The 21267-nt window shown below is 44.0% G+C and overlaps 1 protein-coding gene across 1 annotated transcript in view; it reads right to left on the minus strand.

Annotated features, from left to right (window-relative positions):
* Positions 1-21267, minus strand: part of LOC311143121 (uncharacterized protein) — a gene marked incomplete at its 5' end in the record, with an annotated part of 82326 nt that overhangs the window by 26567 nt on the left and 34492 nt on the right. The window contains one exon of the mRNA XM_084178919.1: positions 750-869. Coding sequence (XP_084035045.1) covers positions 750-869 — 120 coding nt within the window. The remainder of the gene's footprint in view (positions 1-749; positions 870-21267) is intronic.

The raw sequence follows: 21267 nt of genomic DNA on the forward strand, positions 1-21267 counted from the left end.
TATACAGTGCCTTCAGAAAGTATGGAATGTGGAATAAGTCAAGGGGTATGAATACATTCTGAAGGCACTTGACATAGTATAGAACCCACCTATGGTAGGTACAGTAGCACTTAGAGAGAGACGACCTGAGTCTGATTAGGAAAGCCAGTCTTCCCTAGATCTTGGATGCTGCCTGTCAATTTCCAACACCTAGGTTGTTATTCACTGCTATTGATTGCTTTAGTGTTATTGAGGAGGACAGAGCCAGATCTGTTAATGAAGATGACTGGCGGATCAATGATGAGTGAGAAACAGGGAGAAACTTGCAAGTCTGGTGCGTCAGATTATAGGTACAAGTCGCTCTGCACACACGTGTACAGTGTTAGCTAATCAATCAGTGCTGTGTGTGTTTATAGTGAGTGGATGTCTACATGTTTTATGGTTGGAGGAGCAGTGTTAGTCACTGAGGGCTAAAGCAGACATATCGCAGCACACCGCCAATGAAGAATTACACAAGTCAAACTTTGTTAGAAATCGATCAAGCTACTTTATGTGCTTAACACCCAATTATTTTGGTGAGTCATTCTTAGACAACGTTTTAGGATTGGAGAATAAAATGTATGCCTGTGCCCTTCATTTAAGTGTTTATGGCTCCAGTGTGTGTGGACTACATTCTGCATGTTTCTATGAGTGTGCTAAGGAGAAGCAGAGCAGCGAGAGAAGCTGGAGGGAACGGCAGCCACACGGAACACGGACAGAGCAGAGTTTACCTGGCCCTGCGTTCTGCGGGTACGCCATGTAGCCGCCTCTTCCACGGGCCCCCCTACCTGAGCCACGCGCTGCCGCCACCGCTGCCGCTGCCACCGGTCCGTACGCCGTCGCCGGGAAGCCTGTGGGTACACAGAGGACACACGTCACCCACTGTCATCCCAGACCTAGCTAGTAGAACCCAGAGGCCGCTCCACAGGAGATCACCACAGTGTTCTAGTGTGCTATCAACACGCTTTAGGATCTGACTTACATAGCCCTCCTATTGAGAGAGAGAGAGATTTGTGAACATGCTTGCATAGGCAGGCACACATAGATATATGCGCATGTATGTACACACACATATGCAATCACTCACACACACCTCTCCTCCACGCTGAGCCTTCACTCACCCAATTATCAGCACACACAATATGTGTGGGGGGGAAGCGGCACAATCATTTACTCAAATGAAATACTTAGGACGCCTTGAAACGCTCACTATCATTTCGATAGTACTCAGTTTTTCATGCCTCTTAATTGAGTTAGCAGCAGCTAGTGGGCACTGTTCGGTGGCGGCTCTCTGTGCCATATTGCCATATTTCCATTTAGCGTGGGGGGACTCTCTTGGCTGGGGGTAGGGGAGGGGATGTCAACGGCTTTACTCTGGGGAGAGACCAGCTTCTTTAGAACTTTACAGCTTTGCTCTCTGGGAGATCTGGCACTGTAGTGTGTCTCCTGTATTTTCATCAGGCAGCAGTAGTTACCAGTTGCTATGGACCAGCTTTGGCCACTTGAATGCATCAAAATATTTATGTTTTCAGGTGCTCAAATTGAGGCTTGACATTTTGTGGGGGGTTGGAAACTCTTCTCCTCCTCACTGTCATGTTCATATCCACTCAATACTCATTGCAAGAAAATTACAATTTCTTGTTGTACTTTGACTTTCCGAGCCAATCTGTTAATCTCTTACTATGGTGTTCAAATACGCTCTGAACAGTATTTAGCAGAGATGCAGTGCTCTAACATTTGAACTAATACCAGGATCATTACAGTGTGCTATTATAGCAACACATTGAGCCTATGTGCCCATGCCTCTATTACAGCATCGATGTAATTACAGTGCAGTCTCTCTCTCTCTCTAATGAACACACCCATCTCTGGCTGACAGAGACCCGTCCATGCCCAGGGCCTGACACCAGAGACGGCTGCTCCTCTCTCCTCTCCCCTCCCTCTCTCACACAGAGGAATGGCACGTCATTAGGCCTGACGACTGACCTGACTCTTCACTCTGGCCCTAATACCCTTCTGCATAATCAAACAGCCCACATTATCCTGACAGGAACTGTTAATGAGAAAATTCTATCTCAGAATTCCCCCAGCCTGCCAGCCAGACAGCCAGCTAGATGTGGTCTTGATCTTTTCAAAGCAGAAAGTGTTCTGTGTGTGTTTGTTCTGTGTTGGATTGTGTGTGATATGTTCCGGGTTCTCTGTGTGTTGTGTTCTGTGTGTGTGTTCTGTGTTCTGTGTGTGTATGTTCAATGGGAAGTGTTGAGCCCTCTCCGGAGGAAGTCGGGAATGTTTTTCTGATGCTGTTGAGGTGAGAAGACCACCAAGGTGTGACCTATTTTCTGGGCCAGCATCCCCCTGCAGTTTTGCCCAGAGGGGCTCACACAAAGACTGATGAGGGGCAGGCAAGGGACAGGTGGGGGGAGGCAAGAGGGCAGGGTCAGAGGAACCGCAACGGAGGAGAAAAACACATTGGTTTTCAGTGCCCTGCTGAGAATGAGGTAATTCACACCTCTGCAGATACAATGTGAGCATGAGCAAGAGCGTTGGTGTGAGGTGCCGTCGTGCTGGGACCGTAAGGTGGGCGAGAAGCAAGGAGCTACCATTCCCAGAAAAACTTATCACAGCTCAGAGAGGTGAGAGACAGGTGAGAGCTCAGAGACAGACAGACATACAGACCGACAGGAAGCATTTCACAATCAGTTCCCATTCCTCTCAAGTCTAAGACGGCACTGATTCAAACAGCACTTCTGATATTCTACACCTCTCGTTAATCTCTTCAGAAAAACACAAATCAGCTCGGATGCTATGCTAATGACGGTCACGAACCCCTTCCTCTCCACAAATGCCAGCCTCGCTGTTGCCGTGCAGAAGAGCCCTTTGCTGGAGTCTCTCTCTCTTCTAAGTATTGTATCTTCCCCTCCCTGCCATTGTCACGATGCCCCCAGTAGACCCTGTGGCTTCAAAGTTAGTGGCTGGCAAAGTTGTGGAGACAGATTAACGTTGCAGGATTAGGTGGGTTAATTAATAGATCGCTGCGGCTCATTGTTTTGTGTTCAGGCGGTAAGAAGCCGCCCAAGAGAGGCGCTGCCGCATTAAATCAATTTCATGGCCCTTTTAATACTGACGAGATAAAGACAATATTTAGCTTTAAATCTGTCACTATTATTTGGCCACTTGAGTGGCTGCGCTCTCTTGATGGAGACTGGGGACAAGGACACATCTGTTTATGGAGTGGGGGCCAGAGGGGGCCTCTGGGGACCTGTCCTCAGCGGTCTCTCCTCTCCTCCACCCCTCCTCGGCTGAGAGCACAGGCATTCGCTCCACTTCAACAGTAGAGAGAGAGAGAAAGAAGCACTGATTAGACTCACAGCAGCACTGCAGCACACACTTCCTCTCTTTGAGAACTCAGACTGTCATATTTTTTGTCTCTACCTAATTCAAAATAACATGAGGTAAGTCATCTATTCATAACCACAAAGCTGTCATTGACGTCCGGTAACAGAAAACTCCAAATATTTTCCCTTTTCTTATACAAAACATTGATTTATCTTCCCTTCCTTTGAGAGAGATCGTTCACAGTAACAGCAATCTCGTCCCAGCTCTCTCCACAATGAATCAGTCTCTCCTCTATATATAACCATCCTGACCCCCTGTAGCTGTGTGACGCCATTACGCTCGCCTCCATCCATCCTTGTCCTCCATCCATCTCCCTTTCTCTCTCTATGAAACTACCACTGTTTTTCACTCCAATCTGTCATCCTGTCAAATCTTACACTCATCTATAACTAATCCATCTCACTAACTCTGCTCGTTTCTCATCGTTCTGTGAAAGTCTATACTTGCCAACAGTTTGCACCTCTCTCCTGTTTCATGTCCCCCACTGGCTTTATCTCTGTGTCCGGCCCCCTTTTCCCAGAAGCCAGTGTGGCACGTCACTATGACGCTATCACTACGGCGATGGACTGCTGCAGCGAGCGCCCCACAGTAAGGTCACAGCCGTGTCAGTGTCCTCTGTATTGTACTCGGCTGTAGCCCAACATCGGCTGCTGCTCTGCTCTGCTGCAGCTCAGCTCACCTAGCAATGACAATACACCACCAATCCCCTGCTCTGCTTAGCACTCAACAACTATATATCATACACCTTGGAATATACAATGCTTTTATAACAATCCACAGGGCATAGAAAGAGCTGTATAATGTAGCTGGAGAGTGCTTTTAGCAAAGCACTACTTTAGTTTGACATAGTCATATTATTCACTCTTCTGGTTACCCCTCCAATATAAGTGAACTCTCCTTCCACTCCTGGCCCCAGGCACGTCTGTCTGTCTGAGAGGGGGACATAAAGTTCTCTGTACGGGGGGAGAGCCTACTCCAGAAGGGATACAGTACGTCTGTAAACACAGTCATGGCCCACAGGAGAAGACATGGAGCTCTGAGAGAGGCAGCCTCACTGTGGCAGTACTGAGGAGGGGAGGGGGGAGGGTGAAACTGGTGAAATGGGGGGGGGGGGGGGATCACTCCTCCCGACATTACCTTTTACAGGCACCTTTGAAATAAGAAATGGCAAAATAAAAAACGACAAACAAGAGGGAAGGAAACGGATGCCATCTTTTCATCTCCAGACTGAGAAGCGGCCAATTGTTGTCATCCTTCAGCACCAAGTCTCATCTTTTGTTGTTTTGGAAAAGGCTCTTTGCCAGCTGTATCAAAGGCACGAATCACAGATGAGCTACAGATGAGCTGGAGAGAACCAGGTGGCGTTGACATGTGCTGCCACACACACGCACTAGCTTCTCACCTCTCCTTTGAGTGCTATCATTCTTAATGCCTCGGAATCAATGAAAACAACCACACAGCAAGTTCTCCCTCATATAAGTGAAATGTATACTCACAATGTCTGAGCATGTGTGTCTGCGAGCACTGAAGAGACTGGGTTTAAAAGACTGGGTTGTCTATTCATGTCGGCTGGTGTACTTGTGTGTGTGTGTGCATGCGCTCAATGGATTTGTGTATGTGTGCGTGCATGCTTGTGGATGTGTGTGAGTGTTTGCGAGCACATTTGTGTCCGTCTGCTAGTGTGAACAGTGTCTCTTTTTGTGTCGATGGAGGCCAAAGGATTCCGTTTGGAATGAAACCATTTTGTACACTGATCCTTTCTTATAAGGACTTCATGGGTTTTGATTTGGGAGAGGGAAAGTCATTTATAGAAATAGGGAGAAAGCCCAGAGCCCAGAAAGGCCCGGCTTTATGCTGGTAATTACACGTTTCATACAACATAATGATGAGGGGAGGAAGCGAAGATATTTGGAAAGATCCCAAATCCCTCTATCAGGGATCCCCAACTGGTGGCCCGCGGGTGATTTTATTTGGCCCCCCAAGTTTTTAATTTTTTTATTGTTGGACATAAAAGACTGTAAAACATCAGGGAATCTGCTCCAAGTGATTTTAATTGAGGAAATCTGTTCCAAAGTATTCCCACGCATAATAAAGATATATACTGTATGTGATCGTATACAAATGTAAGAAAGGTTTGAAATGATTATGTTTTAAATCAAATAAATGTGTATTCATCACATGCTTAATAAACAACAGGTGTAGACTAACAGTAAAATGCTTACTTACAGGCCCTTCCCAACAATGCAGAGAGAAAGAAAATATAGAAATAATAGAGAAGTCAAACACGTAATAATAAAAGTAATAATAAATACACAATAAGTAACGATAAATTGGCTATACTGTATACACGGGTCACCAGTCAAATATTATATCTGTTTTGGCTTCTTGCGGTCAATTTGCAGTCTACAAATTATTTGCAATTATGTTCCGGCCCCCTGACCAACCACTCCAGAAAAGAATTGTCCCGCAGCTGAATCTATTTGATGATCCTTGCCCTATATCCTCCTCTATGGAGCAGAAGACAGAGGGAACAGCTAGCTACTGTAGCTGAGGAGGAAAGGCGATAGTTTCCTCATTAACTATAATGAAGCAATATATGAATGTGACAGAATCAGCCACAACACTGTAACACTTCAACCATTACAAACATAGGTCCAGCAAATGTTAGCAGTCACACCTCTGTCAACACACATCTACCCAGCAGCAGCACATGAGCTACGTGCTGCGTTTCATACAGCTACTGTATTGTGAGGGAATGATATACGACCACAGCCTATATTACTTTGTCATCGCGTTTTATAGTGCCCATAGTTTATGAGGGTGACTTACTTGGATCCTGAGAGAGATGTTCATACATTCCATTTAACTTTCAAAGACTTTCAGACTGATTGTACCAACGGTGTCGGAGTGCACTGGAGCAGTCAGAACATTTTGTGTAACAAAATAAAGAATCCTCAGTAGACACAGCTCATGGAGTGCCGATGCAATCTGCTGCAGAGCTGAGAGAGAATCAGGAGTATGGAGATGTCCCGCCTCAGTAGTTTTCAGGTTATATATGTAAGACCATAAACCTGGCATGGACATGGTCATGATGGACATAGTCATGATGGACATGGTCATGATGGACATAGTCATGATGGACATGGTCATGATGGACATGGTCATGATGGACATGGTCATGCCTCCCCCTCATCAGTATTATGCTGGTCTCTGATCTAGGGTCAGTAGAGACCTGACCAGGACACACAGCTGGGTCTTTATCCGGAACTCTTTGTCGGTGTAGCATCCCAATCTGATCTAGAATCAGGACTTAAAACATTAAAGTGTTAAGCCTGTGGGACCCTGTTGAATCAAAGAGCTAAGTGTAGAGTTTGTGTGTGTGTGTGTTTGTGTTTAAAAAAAGAATAATCACCATCCCTGTGGGGACCAGAAGTCCTCCCAAGGATAGTAAAACAAGGAAAATTCGGAACAAGTGGGGACATTTCGCCAGTCCCCACAAGGAAAAAGGCTATTTTAGGCTTAAGGGTTATGCTTCGGGTTACAATTAGGGTTAGGGTTACAATTAGGGTTAGGTTAAGGGTTAGGGTAAGGTTTAGGGTTAGGGTAATATATAATTTTGAATTGGAATCAATTGTTTGGTCCCCACAAGGATAGTAAAACAAACGTGTGTGTGTGTGTGTGTGTGTGTGTGTGTGTGTGTACTGGACACTTCCCTCCTAACAAGATGCCAGTGTCGTTCTCCTTGGACCTGGGACGTTGATATTAATTAGACTAGGCCACCTAGGCCCCCTGTCATTAACACCCAAGTAAACAGCCTTAATTTGTTCTGCATTAATAATGGTCCTCTCCGTACATGGAGGAGGAAGAAACTTAGACGAGGGGAACAGACTGAGGTACACTAAGATGAAAGAGAGTAGCGTAAAGTGTCAGATCATCAACGCAACTCAGAGCTCAGATGAATCCCCTAGCTGAGGGGTGTATATTTATATGGGACAGGAGCAGTGTGTGTGTGTGTGTGTGTGTGTGTGCGCGCGCTAGTGTGTAGCAGGCATACTACTCACTCACCCCTGTCGCCACTGCTTAAACCATGTTTTATGATACACAATTACACATTTACTGCCATTCAATACAAGGCGAAACAGTTCTCTCAATAATGTGAGAGTAATACATTGGTTATACTTGGCACAGTCAGGCTTTGAGCACTCAGTGAGTTACACAGCAGTTCTGCTATACGACCTGCCACTGATTGCAGAAGTCATAAACAATGTATGAGTCAAAATGGAGGCCCAGTGTGGGGAGGGATTGTGTTGTATTAATGAGTGAGTGTAGCTGCTGAGCCATGCGCTGGGAGAAGAGGCTGTAGAGCACTGGAGAACCATTAGCGCTGTCCACGGGACAGAGGAGGGGAGAGGAGAGAAAAAAGGAGAGGAGGCTGGAGGACTGCACTTGCTGTGTTTGGAACTCTGGTATGTGTTTGGCCTCAACAAGAGGAAAGAAGAAGAGACTCTTCAGTCTCATAACATCAACATTTTGCTCTTCTCTTCTCTTCTCCTCTCCTGTAGGTCTGGAGCCAGTGGCAGAGCAGAGGAGGTTCCAGTCAGGTAGCTCAATAGATCAGGGGTTCTCAAATGTTTTGGGGCCGTGGACCCCTTTTGTGTTAGCAATTTCATCAGGGACCCCCTCATAATCAGAACACAACTCGAGTGAGATAAAAAATATCATATAAGGAGTTTTACCATGACTGGCAGCGCATGGCCGGACGAACCAAGTCTCGGGCCCTAGGAAGGAACATTTTAAAGGCCGCCTCTTGGCATCGGAGAGAAAATGTTGCAGTTTTCAAGCTAATTTCCTGCAATTCTACACATTTTGCCATGAGGCAGAGAGAAAACCTTGCAGTTTTAAAGCTTAAAGTAACTGTCCAGTGTTTCCAGATTTCTATTAAATATTACCTATAATTAATTACAATATGAGTAAAATAGTTTTCCTTAAGAAGGTTAAAAAGCAGCTTTTATGTGTTGGAATGGTGTGGGCTTAACCCAAGAATAGAATGGTGTGGGCTTAACCCAAGAATAGAATGGTGTGGGAATATACCAGTCATTAGAAATCTTCATGTGAGTAAAAATCATTTTTGAAACGGTATGTTAGATATACAGCATTTTAAAAAATGCTTTGGCCACAAATACGAGTATATGACGAGTCAACAACATTATTTGTGAATTAGTTAACAGAATACGAACCTTTAAAAGTGAGATTTTCACTGGACAGTTACTTTAAATTACTGTGTATTTATGAGAAAATATACATATATATAATAATTGGGAATACAATAAGTATTGAGTTGAAAAATGTATAATTGGTGGAGTACTGTGGATACCAATATCCCTGTGAGCCTCCCATGCCCATGTTGCCCAAGGTTAAGAAAATAAATTGTAGATTCATAATATTACATTGTATATCCCTTGGCCAAAATTAGTTTAATCTGTTTTTGTTAGTAATATTCATACAAATAATAACAAACAAAAAAATATATACACTACCGGTCAAAAGTTTTAGAACACCTACTCATTCAAGGGTTTTTCTTTATTTTTACTATTTTCTACATTGTAGAATAATAGTGAAGACATCAAAACTATGAAATAGCACATATGGAATCATGTAGTAACAAAACAAGTGTTAAACAAATCAAAATATATTTTAGATTTTAGATTCTTCAAAGTAGCCACCCTTTGCCTTGATGACAGTTTTGCACACTCTTGACATTCTCTCAACCAGCTTCACCTGGAATGCTTTTCCAACAGTCTTGAAGGAGTTCCCACATATGCTGAGCACTTGTTGGCTGCTTTTCCTTCACTCTGCGGTCCAACTCATCCCAAACCATCTCAACTGGGTTGAGGTCGGGTGATTGCGGAGGCCAGGTCATCTGATGCAGCACTCCATCACTCTCCTTCTTGGTCAAATATCCCTTACACAGCCTGGAGGTGTGTTGGGTCATTGTCCTGTTGAAAAACAAATGATAGTCCCACTAAGAGCAAACCAGATGGGATGGCGTATCCCTGCAGAATGCTGTGGTAGCCATGCTGGTAAAGTGTGCCTTGAATTCTAAATAAATCACTGACAGTGTCACCAGCAAAGCACCCCCACACCATCACACCTCCTCCTCTATGCTTCACGGTGGGAACCACACATGCGGAGATCATCCATTCACCTACTCTGCGTCTCACAAAGACACGGCGGTTGGAACCAAAAATCTCAAATTTGGACTCATCAGACCAAAGGACAGATTTCAACTAGTCTAATGTCCATTGCTTGTGTTTCTTGGCCATAGGCAAGTCTCTTATTATTGGTGTCCTTTAGTAGCGGTTTCTTTGCAGCAATTCGACCACGAAGGCCTGATTCCCGCAGTCTCCTCTGAACAGTTGATGTTGAGATGTGTCTGTTACTTGAACTCTGTGAAGCATTTATTTGAGCTGCAATCTGAGGAACTCTAATGATCTTATCCTCTTCAGCAGAGGTAACTCTGGGTCTTCCTTTCCTGTGGTGGTCCTCATGAGAGCCAGTTTCATCATAGCGCTTGATGGTTTTTGCGACTGCACTTGAAGAAACGTTAAAAGTTCTTGAACATTTCCGGATTGACTGACCTTCATGTCTTAAAGTAATGATGGACTGTCGTTTCTCTTGTCACACCACAACTGATTGGCTCAAATGCATTAAGAAGGAAGGAAATTCCACAAATTAACTTTTAACAAAGGCACACCTGTTAATTGAACTGCATTCCAGGTGACTACCTCATGAAGCCGGATGAGAGAATGCCAAGTGTGTGCAAAGCTGTCATCAAGGCATAGGGTGGCTACTTTGAAGAATATCAAATATCAAATATATTTAGATTTGTTTCACTTTTTTGGTTACTACACGATTCCATATGTGTTATTTCATAGTTTTGATGTCTTCACTATTATTCTACAAAGTAGAAAATAGTACAAGTAAAAAAAAAAAACTTGAATGAGTAGGTGTGTCCAAACTTTTCACTTAAATATTTTGTCTTGCAAATTTACCCTCTGAATGGCACACATACACAATCCATGTCTCAATTGTCTCAAGCAATGTTCCCCTCTAATTTTGTTTCATCACTGAGCAAATTTCAGGTCTGCTGAACGCAAACTTGAGCGTTGTGAAAATTCTATGCAACTTCTGGCACGAGTTTACTGTGAACACTGAGGCTGTACCCACTTTAAGTTAGTTTTAACAGTGGCTAAGTAGGCTACTGTGGCTATTTGATCATAATGTAGGCCTACCAGAGTAGCCTACCATCAAAAACAATGGAGAAAATGCATCCCATAACATTTGGAAATAGCTGTTCTATCGTTCAGCCTACAGTAGCGGCCAATGTGTAGTGTTCAATGTAGGCCTACATTCCATGAGACTTTTGAAAAAACATGCAGGGCTTGACATTTAACCTGTTTATCCACTTGTCCTTCAGACAAGGATGTGACTGAATATGTTGTTGTGTTGTTTGATGCAAGAAACCACTTTACAAAATAAAATGCATCATTATTCCCATACCATTATTACAGAGAATCAGACAAATTATGCTACCCTCTGCCTATTGGCTACTTATCTTATTCAAGCCTGTCTCAAAACACAACACTGCCCCTTTAAGACAAAAAAAAGCTCTTTACCTGACTCGCTATTCAAAGATGTCTAGAAATGCAAATGTTTTGTGCTCTTGTAGGAAGCAATCACTCCCCCATTGCTGACTACAAATGATCTGGGCTAATAACTCACTAACTAGCAAAGGATATGAACAAATGTACAAATGTGCACACGTCGCTACATATAGCTTTCGCTTTGATCTCAAAACAAGCGCATCTACTCACGACCGCTCATGCTGTAAAAATAGACCAGTTCAAAGTGAATGGCACAGATCCATATATGGCAATGGTCTATTTGCATATAGGCCTACTGCAGCTCTGATTGGTTATGGTGCACCGGTCTGTGTAGAGTATGAGCCTGAGTCCTGCCTGTCAATGCAATAGAATCCTACTCTGATGTGTTCTGCCTACAACAAAATATTTTGCAAAGTTAGTTTTGCATTCCAAGTCTTGCATAGTTCATTTTGTTTTGGTATGTTGCATTGAAAATGGCTAATATTGCGTTGATTCGATCACAATTCCCACAGTAAAGGGAAATGTTGATAGTGTTAACTAACAGGGAAAACTCTAGAAAGTTGAGTGAAGTTCAATCTTGTGCTTCTCTGCGAGCGCTGATATTTCTACTGCGTGGCAGTCCCGGGGGAGCTAAACGCCCGGCGTAGCTTAGAGGGAACATTGGTCTCAAGGCTTAAAAATCCTCCTTTAACCTGCCTCCTTCCCTTTAGCTACACTGATTGAAGTGGATTTAATAAGTAACCAATTAGGGATCATAGGTTTCACCTGGTATCACCTGGTCAGTCTATGTCATGGACAGAGCATAATGTTTTGTACACTCAGTGTATATTGAGATCTGGTTGCGTACCCCCTGCAGTACCTGCACCCAACTTTGAGAACCCGTGCAATTTAGGACACTGGGCTGACAGCAACACTGTCTCCTCTGTCTGCCTCTGTCACAGCAGCTCATCTTAACCACAGCAGACGCTGGGGCATCAGGCTCCACAGTGGGCTGCTGCATTCTGGCTGCACCGCTGATCTGTCTACAGCTCACACTGAGGCATAAGACCTTGGGGCTGAATTTAGCCTCTCCCACCAGCTCAGGGCTGGGCAATCCATACGGCCTGCATGTCACTGAGTATTAGCCAGGTACAGAGACGCCGTGGCTCCCCTCCCCGCTGTATGCTCCACCTCCCCTCCCCTCCCCTCCCAACCCACCCACACACACACTGGGCTGGAGATCCCTTATCCATTAGACCCTGTGTGGCTCCGAATAGACACACAGCCTGCAGAGCCTTGTTAGGACAGCCAACAACACAATGCAGTGGGCTCTGACTGCAGCATGTGTTTACAGAGAAAGGAGAGACACGGTAGAGCAGTGGAGCTGATCTGGGACCAGGCTGCAGGGACTACTCTAGGTCTACATATAACTACACAGAGCAGTGGAGCTGATTTGGGACAAGCCTGCAGGGCTACACCGAGATACATAGGTTGTGACACCGCGCTGCAGATTGACGTCAGACCTGCAGTATCGCCAGAGTTAGTGATGACAGAACCATGGCCCGGAGAGAAGTGCTGTGTGAGTGTGCAGATGATGCCGCTCGAAATACCCTATTTTAAGGCCCATGACTCGTGGAATGACACTGCCTCCACAAGTCCATTGGGTTAATGAGCAGCCTTTTCAATTAGAGACAATCTGTGAGTCTGTGTGGCGTCAGGTTCCCCATCTTCTTACAGGTAGACACCCCACCCTCTCTATACACCCTCAATCGTTCTCTCTCTCTCTTTCTTCCCCTGGGAGCACTCGCCTGGATCAGAGTTCATAACCCATCTCTTCTTTTGTTTTATTTTTTATCAGCTTTAATATTGCAGATAGATTGTAACTTCCATCAATGTAACTGTCTGCATCACTTCCAATCCCCCATATGTTTTTTTCCCGCAAATAAATATATATATATATATACAGTGGGGAGAACAAGTATTTGATACACTGCCGATTTTGCAGGTTTTCCTACTTACAAAGCATGTAGAGGTCTGTAATATTTATCATAGGTACACTTCAACTGTGAGAGACGGAATCTAAAACAAAAATCCAGAAAATCACATTGTATGATTTTTAAGTTATTAATTTGCATTTTATTGCATGACATAAGTATTTGATCACCTACCAACCAGTAAGAATTCCGGCTCTCACAGACCTGTTAGTTTTTCTTTAAGAAGCCCTCCTGTTCTCCACTCATTACCTGTATTAACTGCACCTGTTTGAACTCGTTACCTGTATAAAAGACACCTGTCCACACACTCAATCAAACAGACTCCAACCTCTCCACAATGGCCAAGACCAGAGAGCTGTGTAAGGACATCAGGGATAAAATTGTAGACCTACACAAGGCTGGGATGGGCTACAGGACAATAGGCAAGCAGCTTGGTGAGAAGGCAACAACTGTTGGCGCAAATATCAGAAAATGGAAGAAGTTCAAGATGACGGTCAATCACCCTCGGTCTGGGGCTCCATGCAAGACCTCACCTCGTGGGGCATTAATGATCATGAGGAAGGTGAGGGATCAGCCCAGAACTACACGGCAGGACCTGGTCAATGACCTGAAGAGAGCTGGGACCACAGTCTCAAAGAAAACCATTAGTAACACACTACGCCGTCATGGATTAAAATCCTGCAGCGCACGCAAGATCCCCCTGCTCAAGCCAGCGCATGTCTAGGCCCGTCTGAAGTTTGCCAATGACCATCTGGATGATCTCTCTGAACTCCATTCGCTGTGTTTGGAGGAAGAAGAAGGATGAGTACAACCCCAAGAACACCATCCCAACTGTGAAGCATGGAGGTGGAAACATCATTCTTTGGGGATGCTTTTCTGCAAAGGGGACAGGACGACTGCACCGTATTGAGGCGAGATCTTGGCCAACAACCTCCTTCCCTCAGTAAGAGCATTAAAGATGGGTCGTGGCTGGGTCTTCCAGCATGACAACGTCCCGAAACACACAGCCAGGGCAACTAAGGAGTGGCTCCGTAAGAAGCATCTCAAGGTCCTGGAGTGGCCTAGCCAGTCTCCAGACCTGAACCCAATAGAAAATCTTTGGAGGGAGCTGAAAGTCCGTATTGTCCAGCGTAGGCCCCGAAACCTGAAGGATCTGGAGAAGGTCTGTATGGAGAAGTGGGCCAAAATACATGCTGCAGTGTGTGCAAACCTGGTCAAGACCTACAGGAAACGTATGATCTCTGTAATTGCAAACAAAGGTTTCTGTACCAAATATTAAGTTCTGCTTTTCTGATGTATCAAATACTTATATCATGCAATAAAATGCAAATTAATAACTTAAAAATCATACAATGTGATTTTCTGGATTTTTGTTTTAGATTCCGTCTCTCACAGGTGAAGTGTACCTATGATAAAAATTACAGACCTCTACATGCTTTGTAAGTAGGAAAACCTGCAAAATCGGCAGTGTATCAAATACTTGTTCTCCCCACTGTGTGTGTATATATATATATATATATATATATATATATATATATATATACATATATACAGTGAGGGAAAAAAGTATTTGATCCCCTGCTGATTTTGTACGTTTGCCCACTGACAAAGAAATTATCAGTCTCTAATTTTAATGGTAGGTTTATTTGAACAGTGAGAGACAGAATAACAACAAAAAAATCCAGAAAAAGGCATGTCAAAAATGTTATAAATTGATTTGCATTTTAATGAGGGAAATAAGTATTTGACCCCCTCTCAATCAGAAAGATTTCTGGCTCCCAGGTGTCTTTTATACAGGTAACGAGCTGAGATTAGGAGCACACTCTTAAAAGGAGTGCTCTTAATCTCAGCTTGTTACCTGTATAAAAGACACCTGTCCACAGAAGCAATCAATCAATCAGATTCCAAACTCTCCATCATGGCCAAGACCAAAGAGCTCTCCAAGGATGTCAGGGACAAGATTGTAGACCTACACAAGGCTGGAATGGGCTACAAGACCATCGCCAAGCAGCTTGGTGAGAAGGTGACAACAGTTTTATTCACAAATGGAAGAAACACAAAAGAACTGTCAATCTCCCTCGGCCTGGGGCTCCATGCAAGATCTCACCTCGTGGAGTTGCAATGATCATGAGACCGGTGAGGAATCAGCCCAGAACTACACGGGAGGATCTTGTCAATGATCTCAAGGCAGCTGGGACCATAGTCACCAAGAAAACAATTGGTAACACACTACGCCGTGAAGGACTGAAATCCTGCAGCGCCCGCAAGGTCCCCCTGCTCAAGAAAGCACATATACAAGGCCGTCTGAAGTTTGTCAATGAACATCTGAATGATTCAGAGGAGAACTGGGTGAAAGTGTTGTGGACAGATGAGACCAAAACCGAGCTCTTTGGCATCAACTCAACTCGCCGTGTTTGGAGGAGGAGGAATGCTGCCTATGACCCCAAGAACACCATCCCCACCGTCAAACATGGAGGTGGAAACATTATGCTTTGGGGGTGTTTTTCTGCTAAGGGGACAGGAAAACTTCACCGCATCAAAGGGACGATGGACGGGGCCATGCACCCTCATATCTTGGGTGAGAACCTCCTTCCCTCAGCCAGGGCATTGAAAATGGGTTGTGGATGGGTATTCCAGCATGACAATGACACAAAACTCACGGCCAAGGCAACAAAAGAGTGGCTCAAGAAGAAGCACATTAAGGTCCTGGAGTGGCCTAGCCAGTCTCCAGACCTTAATCCCATAGAAAATCTGTGGAGGGAGCTGAATGATCGAGTTGCCAAACGTCAGCCTCGAAACCTTAATGACTTGGAGAAGATCTGCAAAGAGTAGTGGAACAAAATCGATTTTTGTTTTAGATTCCGTCTCTCACAGTTGAAGTGTACCTATGATAAAAATTACAGACCTCTACATGCTTTGTAAGTAGGAAAACCTGCAAAATCAGCAGTGTATCAAATACTTGTTCTCCCCACTGTACATACACAAACAGTTGAAGTCGGAAGTTTACATACACTCATTAAAACTCATTTTTCAACCACTCCACAAATTTCTTGTTAACAAACTATAGTTTTGGCTTTGTGCATGACCCAAGTAATCTTTCCAACAATTGTTTACAGACAGATTATTTCACTTATAATTCACTGTATCACAATTCCAGTGGGTCAGAAGTTTACATACACTAAGTTGACTGTGCCTTAAAACAGCTTGGAAAATTCCAGAAAATGATGTCATGGCTTTAGAAGCTTCTGATAGGCTAATTGACATCATTTGAGTCAATTGGAGGTGTACCTGTGGATGTATTTCAAGGCCTACCTTCAACCTCAGTGCCTCTTTGCTTGACATCATAGGAAAATCAAAAGAAATCAGCCAAGATCTCAGAAAAAAAATTGTAGACCTCCACAAGTCTGGTTCATCCTTGGGAGGAATTTCCAAACGCCTGAAGGTACCACATTCATCTGTACAAACAATAGTACGCAAGTATAAACACCATGGGACCACGCAGCCGTCATACCGCTCAGGAAGGAGACGCGTTCTGTCTCCTAGAGATGAACGTAATTTGGTGCGAAAAGTGCAAATCAATCCCAGAACAACAGCAAAGGACCTTGTGAAGATGCTGGAGGAAACAGGTACAAAAGTATCTATATCCACAGTAAAACGAGTCCTATATCGACATAACCTAAAAGGCTGCTCAGCAAGGAAGAAGCCACTGCTCCAAAACCGCCATAAAAAAGCCAAACTACGGTTTGCAACTGCACATGAGGACTAAGATCTTACTTTTTGGAGAAATGTCCTCTGGTCTGATGAAACAAAAATAGAACTGTTTGGCCATAATGACCATTGTTATGTTTGGAGGAAAAAGTGGAAGGCTTGCAAGCCGAAGAACACCATCCCAACTGTGAAGCACGGGGGTGGCAGCATCATGCTGTGGAGGTGCTTTGCTGCAGGAGGGACTGGTGCACTTCACAAAATAGAGGGCATTATGAGGAAGGAAAATTATACATTTACATTTACATTTTTGTCATTTAGCAGACGCTCTTATCCAGAACGACTTACAGTTAGTGAGTGCATACATTTATTTTTTTCATACTGGCCCCCCGTGGGAATCGAACCCACAGCCCTGGCATTACAAACGCCATGCTCTACCAACTGAGCTACATCCCTGCCGGCCATTCCCTCCCCTACCCTGGACGACGCTGGGCCAATTGTGCGCCGCCCCATGGGTCTCCCGGTCGCAGTGGATATATTGAAGCAACATCTCAAGACATCAGTCAGGAAGTTAAAGCTTGGTCGCAAATGGGTCTTCCAAATGGACAATAACCCCAAGCATACTTCTAAAGTTGTGGCAAAATGGCTTAAGGACAACAAAGTCAAGGTATTGGAGTGGCCATCACAAAGCCCTGACCTCAATCCTATAGACAATTTGTGGGCAGAACTGAACAATCGTGTGCGAGCAAGGAGGCCTACAAACCTGACTCAGTTACACCAGCTCTGTCAAGAGGAATGGGCCAAAATTCACCCAACTTATAGTGGGAAGCTTGTGGAAGGCTACCCGAAACATTTGACCCAAGTTAAACAATTTAAAGGCAATGCTACCAAATACTAATTGAGTGTATGTAAACTTCTGACTCACTGGGAATGTGATGAAAGAAATAAAAGCTGAAATAAATTATTCTCTCTACTATTATTCTGACATTTCACATTCTTAAAATAAAGTGCTGATCCTAACTGACCTAAGACACATAATTTTTATTAGGATTAAATGTCAGGAATTGTGAAAAACTGAGTTGAAATGTATTTGACTAAGGTGTATGTAAACTTCCGACTTCAACTGTACATACAGTCGTGGTCAAACGTTTTGAGAATGACACAAATACTAATTTTCACAAAGTCTGCTGCCTCAGTTTTGATGATGGCAATTTCCATATACTCCAGAATGTCATGAAGAGTGATCAGATGAATTGCAATTAATTGCAAACTCCCTCTTTGCCATGAAAATGAACTTAATCCCCAAAAAACATTTCCACTGCATTTCATCCCTGCCACAAAAGGACCAGCTGCCATCATGTCAGTGATTCTCTCGTTAACACAGGTGAGAGTGTTGACGAGGACAAGGCTGGAGATCACTCTGTCATGCTGATTGAGTTAGAATAACAGACTGGAAGCTTTAAAAGGAGGGTGGTGCTTGAAATCATTGTTCTTCCTCTGTTAACCATGGTTACCTGCAAGGAAACATGTGCCGTCATCATTGCTTTGCACAAAAAGGGCTTCACAGGCAAGGATATTGCTGCTAGTAAGATTGCAGCTAAATCAACCATTTATCGGATCATCAAGAACTTCAAGGAGAGAGGTTCAATTGTTGTGAAGAAGGCGTCAGGGCGCCCAAGAAAGTCCAGCAAGCGCCAGGACCGTCTCCTAAAGTTGATTCAGCTGCGGGATCGGGGCACCACCAGTGCAGAGCTTGCTCAGGAATGACAGCAGGCAGGTGCGTGTGCATCTGCATGCACAGTGAGGCAAATACTTTTGGAGGATGGCCTGGTGTCAAGAAGGGCAGCAAAGAAGCCACTTCTCTCCAGGAAAAACATCAGGGCAGACTGATATTCTGCAAAAGGTACAGGGATTGGACTGCTGAGGACTGGGGTAAAGTCATTTTCTCTGATGAATCCCCTTTCCGATTGTTTGGGGCATCCGGAAAACACCTTGTCCGGAGAAGACAAGGTGAGCGCTACCATCAGTCCTGTATCATTCCAACAGTAAAGCATCCTGAGACCATTCATGTGTGGGGTTGCTTCTCAGCCAAGGGAGTGGGCTCACTCACAATTTTGCCTAAGAACACAGCCATGAATAAAGAATGGTACCAACACATCATCCGAGAGCAACTTCTCCCAACCGTCCAAGAACAGTTTGGTGACAAACAATGCCTTTTCCAGCATGATGGAGCACCTTGCCATAAGGCAAAAGTGATAACTAAGTGGCTCGGGGAACAAAATATCAAAATTTTGGGTCCATGGGCAGGAAACTCCCCAGACCTTAATCCCATTGGGAACTTGTGGTCGATCCTCAAGAGGCGGGTGGATAAACAAAAACCCAAAAATTCTGACAAACTCCAAGCATTGATTATGCAAGAATGGGCTGCCATCAGTCAGGATGTGGCCCAGAAGTGAATTGACAGCATGCCAGGGCGGATTGCAGAGGTCTTGAAAAAGAAGGGTCAACACAGCAAATATTGACTCTTTGCATAAACTTAATGTAATTGTCAATAAAAGCCTTTGACACTTATGGAATGCTTGTAATTATACTTCAGTATACCATAGTAACATCTGACAAAAATATCTCATAACACTGAAGCAGCGAACTTTGTGAAGACCAATACTTGTGTCATTCTCAAAACTTTTGACAACGACTGTACATATACACATACAGTGAGGGAACTGCTGATTTTGTACGTTTGCCCACTGACAAAGACATGATCAGTCTATAATTTTAATGGTAGGTTTATTTGAACAGTGAGAGACAGAATAACAACAAAAAAATCCAGAAAAAACGCATATCAAAAATGTTATAAATTGATTTGCATTTTAATGAGGGAAATAAGTATTTGACCCCTCTGCAAAACATGACTTAGTACTTGGTGGCAAAACCCTTGTTGGCAATCACAGAGTTCAGACGTTTCTTGTAGTTGGCCAACAGGTTTGCACACATCTCAGGAGGGATTTTGTCCCACTCCTCTTTGCAGATCTTCTCCAAGTCATTAAGGTTTCGAGGCTGACGTTTGGCAACTCGAACCTTCAACTCCCTCCAGATGTTCTATGGGATTAAGGTCTGGAGACTGGCTAGGCCACTCCAGGACCATAATGTGCTTCTTCTTGAGCCACTCCTTTGTTGCCTTGGACGTGTGTTTTGGGTCATTGTCATGCTGGAATACCCATCCACGACCCATTTTCAATGCCCTGGCTGAGGGAAACACCCCCAAAGCATAATATTTCCACCACCATGTTTACGGTGGGGATGGTGTTCTTTGAGTCATAGGCAGCATTCCTCCTCCTCCAAACACGGTGAGTTGAGTTGATGCCAAAGAGCTCCATTTTGGTCTCATCTGACCACAACACTTTCACCCAGTTCTCCTCTGAATCATTCAGATGTTCATTAGCAAACTTCAGACAGCCCTGTATATTTGCTTTCTTGAGCAGGGGGACCTTGCGGGCGCTGCAGGATTTCAGTCCTTCACGGCGTAGTGTGTTACCAATTGTTTTCTTGGTGACTATGGTCCCAGCTGCCTTGAGATCATTGACAAGATCCTCCCGTGTAGTTGTGGGCTGATTCCTCACCGTTCTCATGATCATTGCAACTCCACGAGGTGAGATCTTGCATGGAGCCCCAGGCCGAGGGAGATTGACAGTTATTTTGTGTTTCTTCCATTTGCGAATAATCGCACCAACTGTTGTCACCTTCTCACCAAGCTCCTTGGCGATGGTCTGTAGCCCATTCCAGCCTTGTGTAGGTCTACAATCTTGTCCCTGACATCCTTGGAGAGCTCTTTGGTCTTGGCCATGGTGGAGAGTTTGGAATCTGATTGATTGATTGCTTGTGTGGACAGGTGTCTTTTATACAGCTAACAAGCAGAGATTAGGAGCACTCCCTTTAAGAGTGTGCTCCTAATCTCAGCTCGTTACCTGTATAAAAGACACCTGGGAGCCAGAAATCTTTCTGATTGAGAGGGGGTCAAATAGTTATTTCCCTTATTAAAATGCAAATCAATTTATAACATTTTTGACATGCGTTTTTCTGGATTTCTTTGTTGTTATTCTGTCTCTCACTGTTCAAATAAACCTACCATTAAAATTATAGACTGATAATGTCTTTGTCAGTGGGCAAACATACAAAATCAGCTGGGGATCAAATACTTTTTTCCCTCACTGTACATACATATAAATACATACAGTGGCTTGCGAAAGTATTCACCCCCTTGGCATTTTTCCTATTTTGTTGCCTTACAACCTGGAATTAAAATGGATTTTTGGGGGTTTGTATCATTTGATTTACACAACATGCCTACCACTTTGAAGATGCAAAATATGTTTTATTGTTCTTCTTCCATATGTTTGGGAAGTCTCCCACATGTCTTTTGGCGAACACCAAACGTGTTTGCTTATTTTTTTCTTTAAGCAATGGCTTTTTTCTGGCCAGTCTTCCATAAAGCCCAGCTCTGTGGAGTGTAC

Source organism: Coregonus lavaretus (assembly GCF_964263955.1).
Source record: "Coregonus lavaretus genome assembly, chromosome: 15".
NCBI lineage: Eukaryota > Metazoa > Chordata > Actinopteri > Salmoniformes > Salmonidae > Coregonus > Coregonus lavaretus.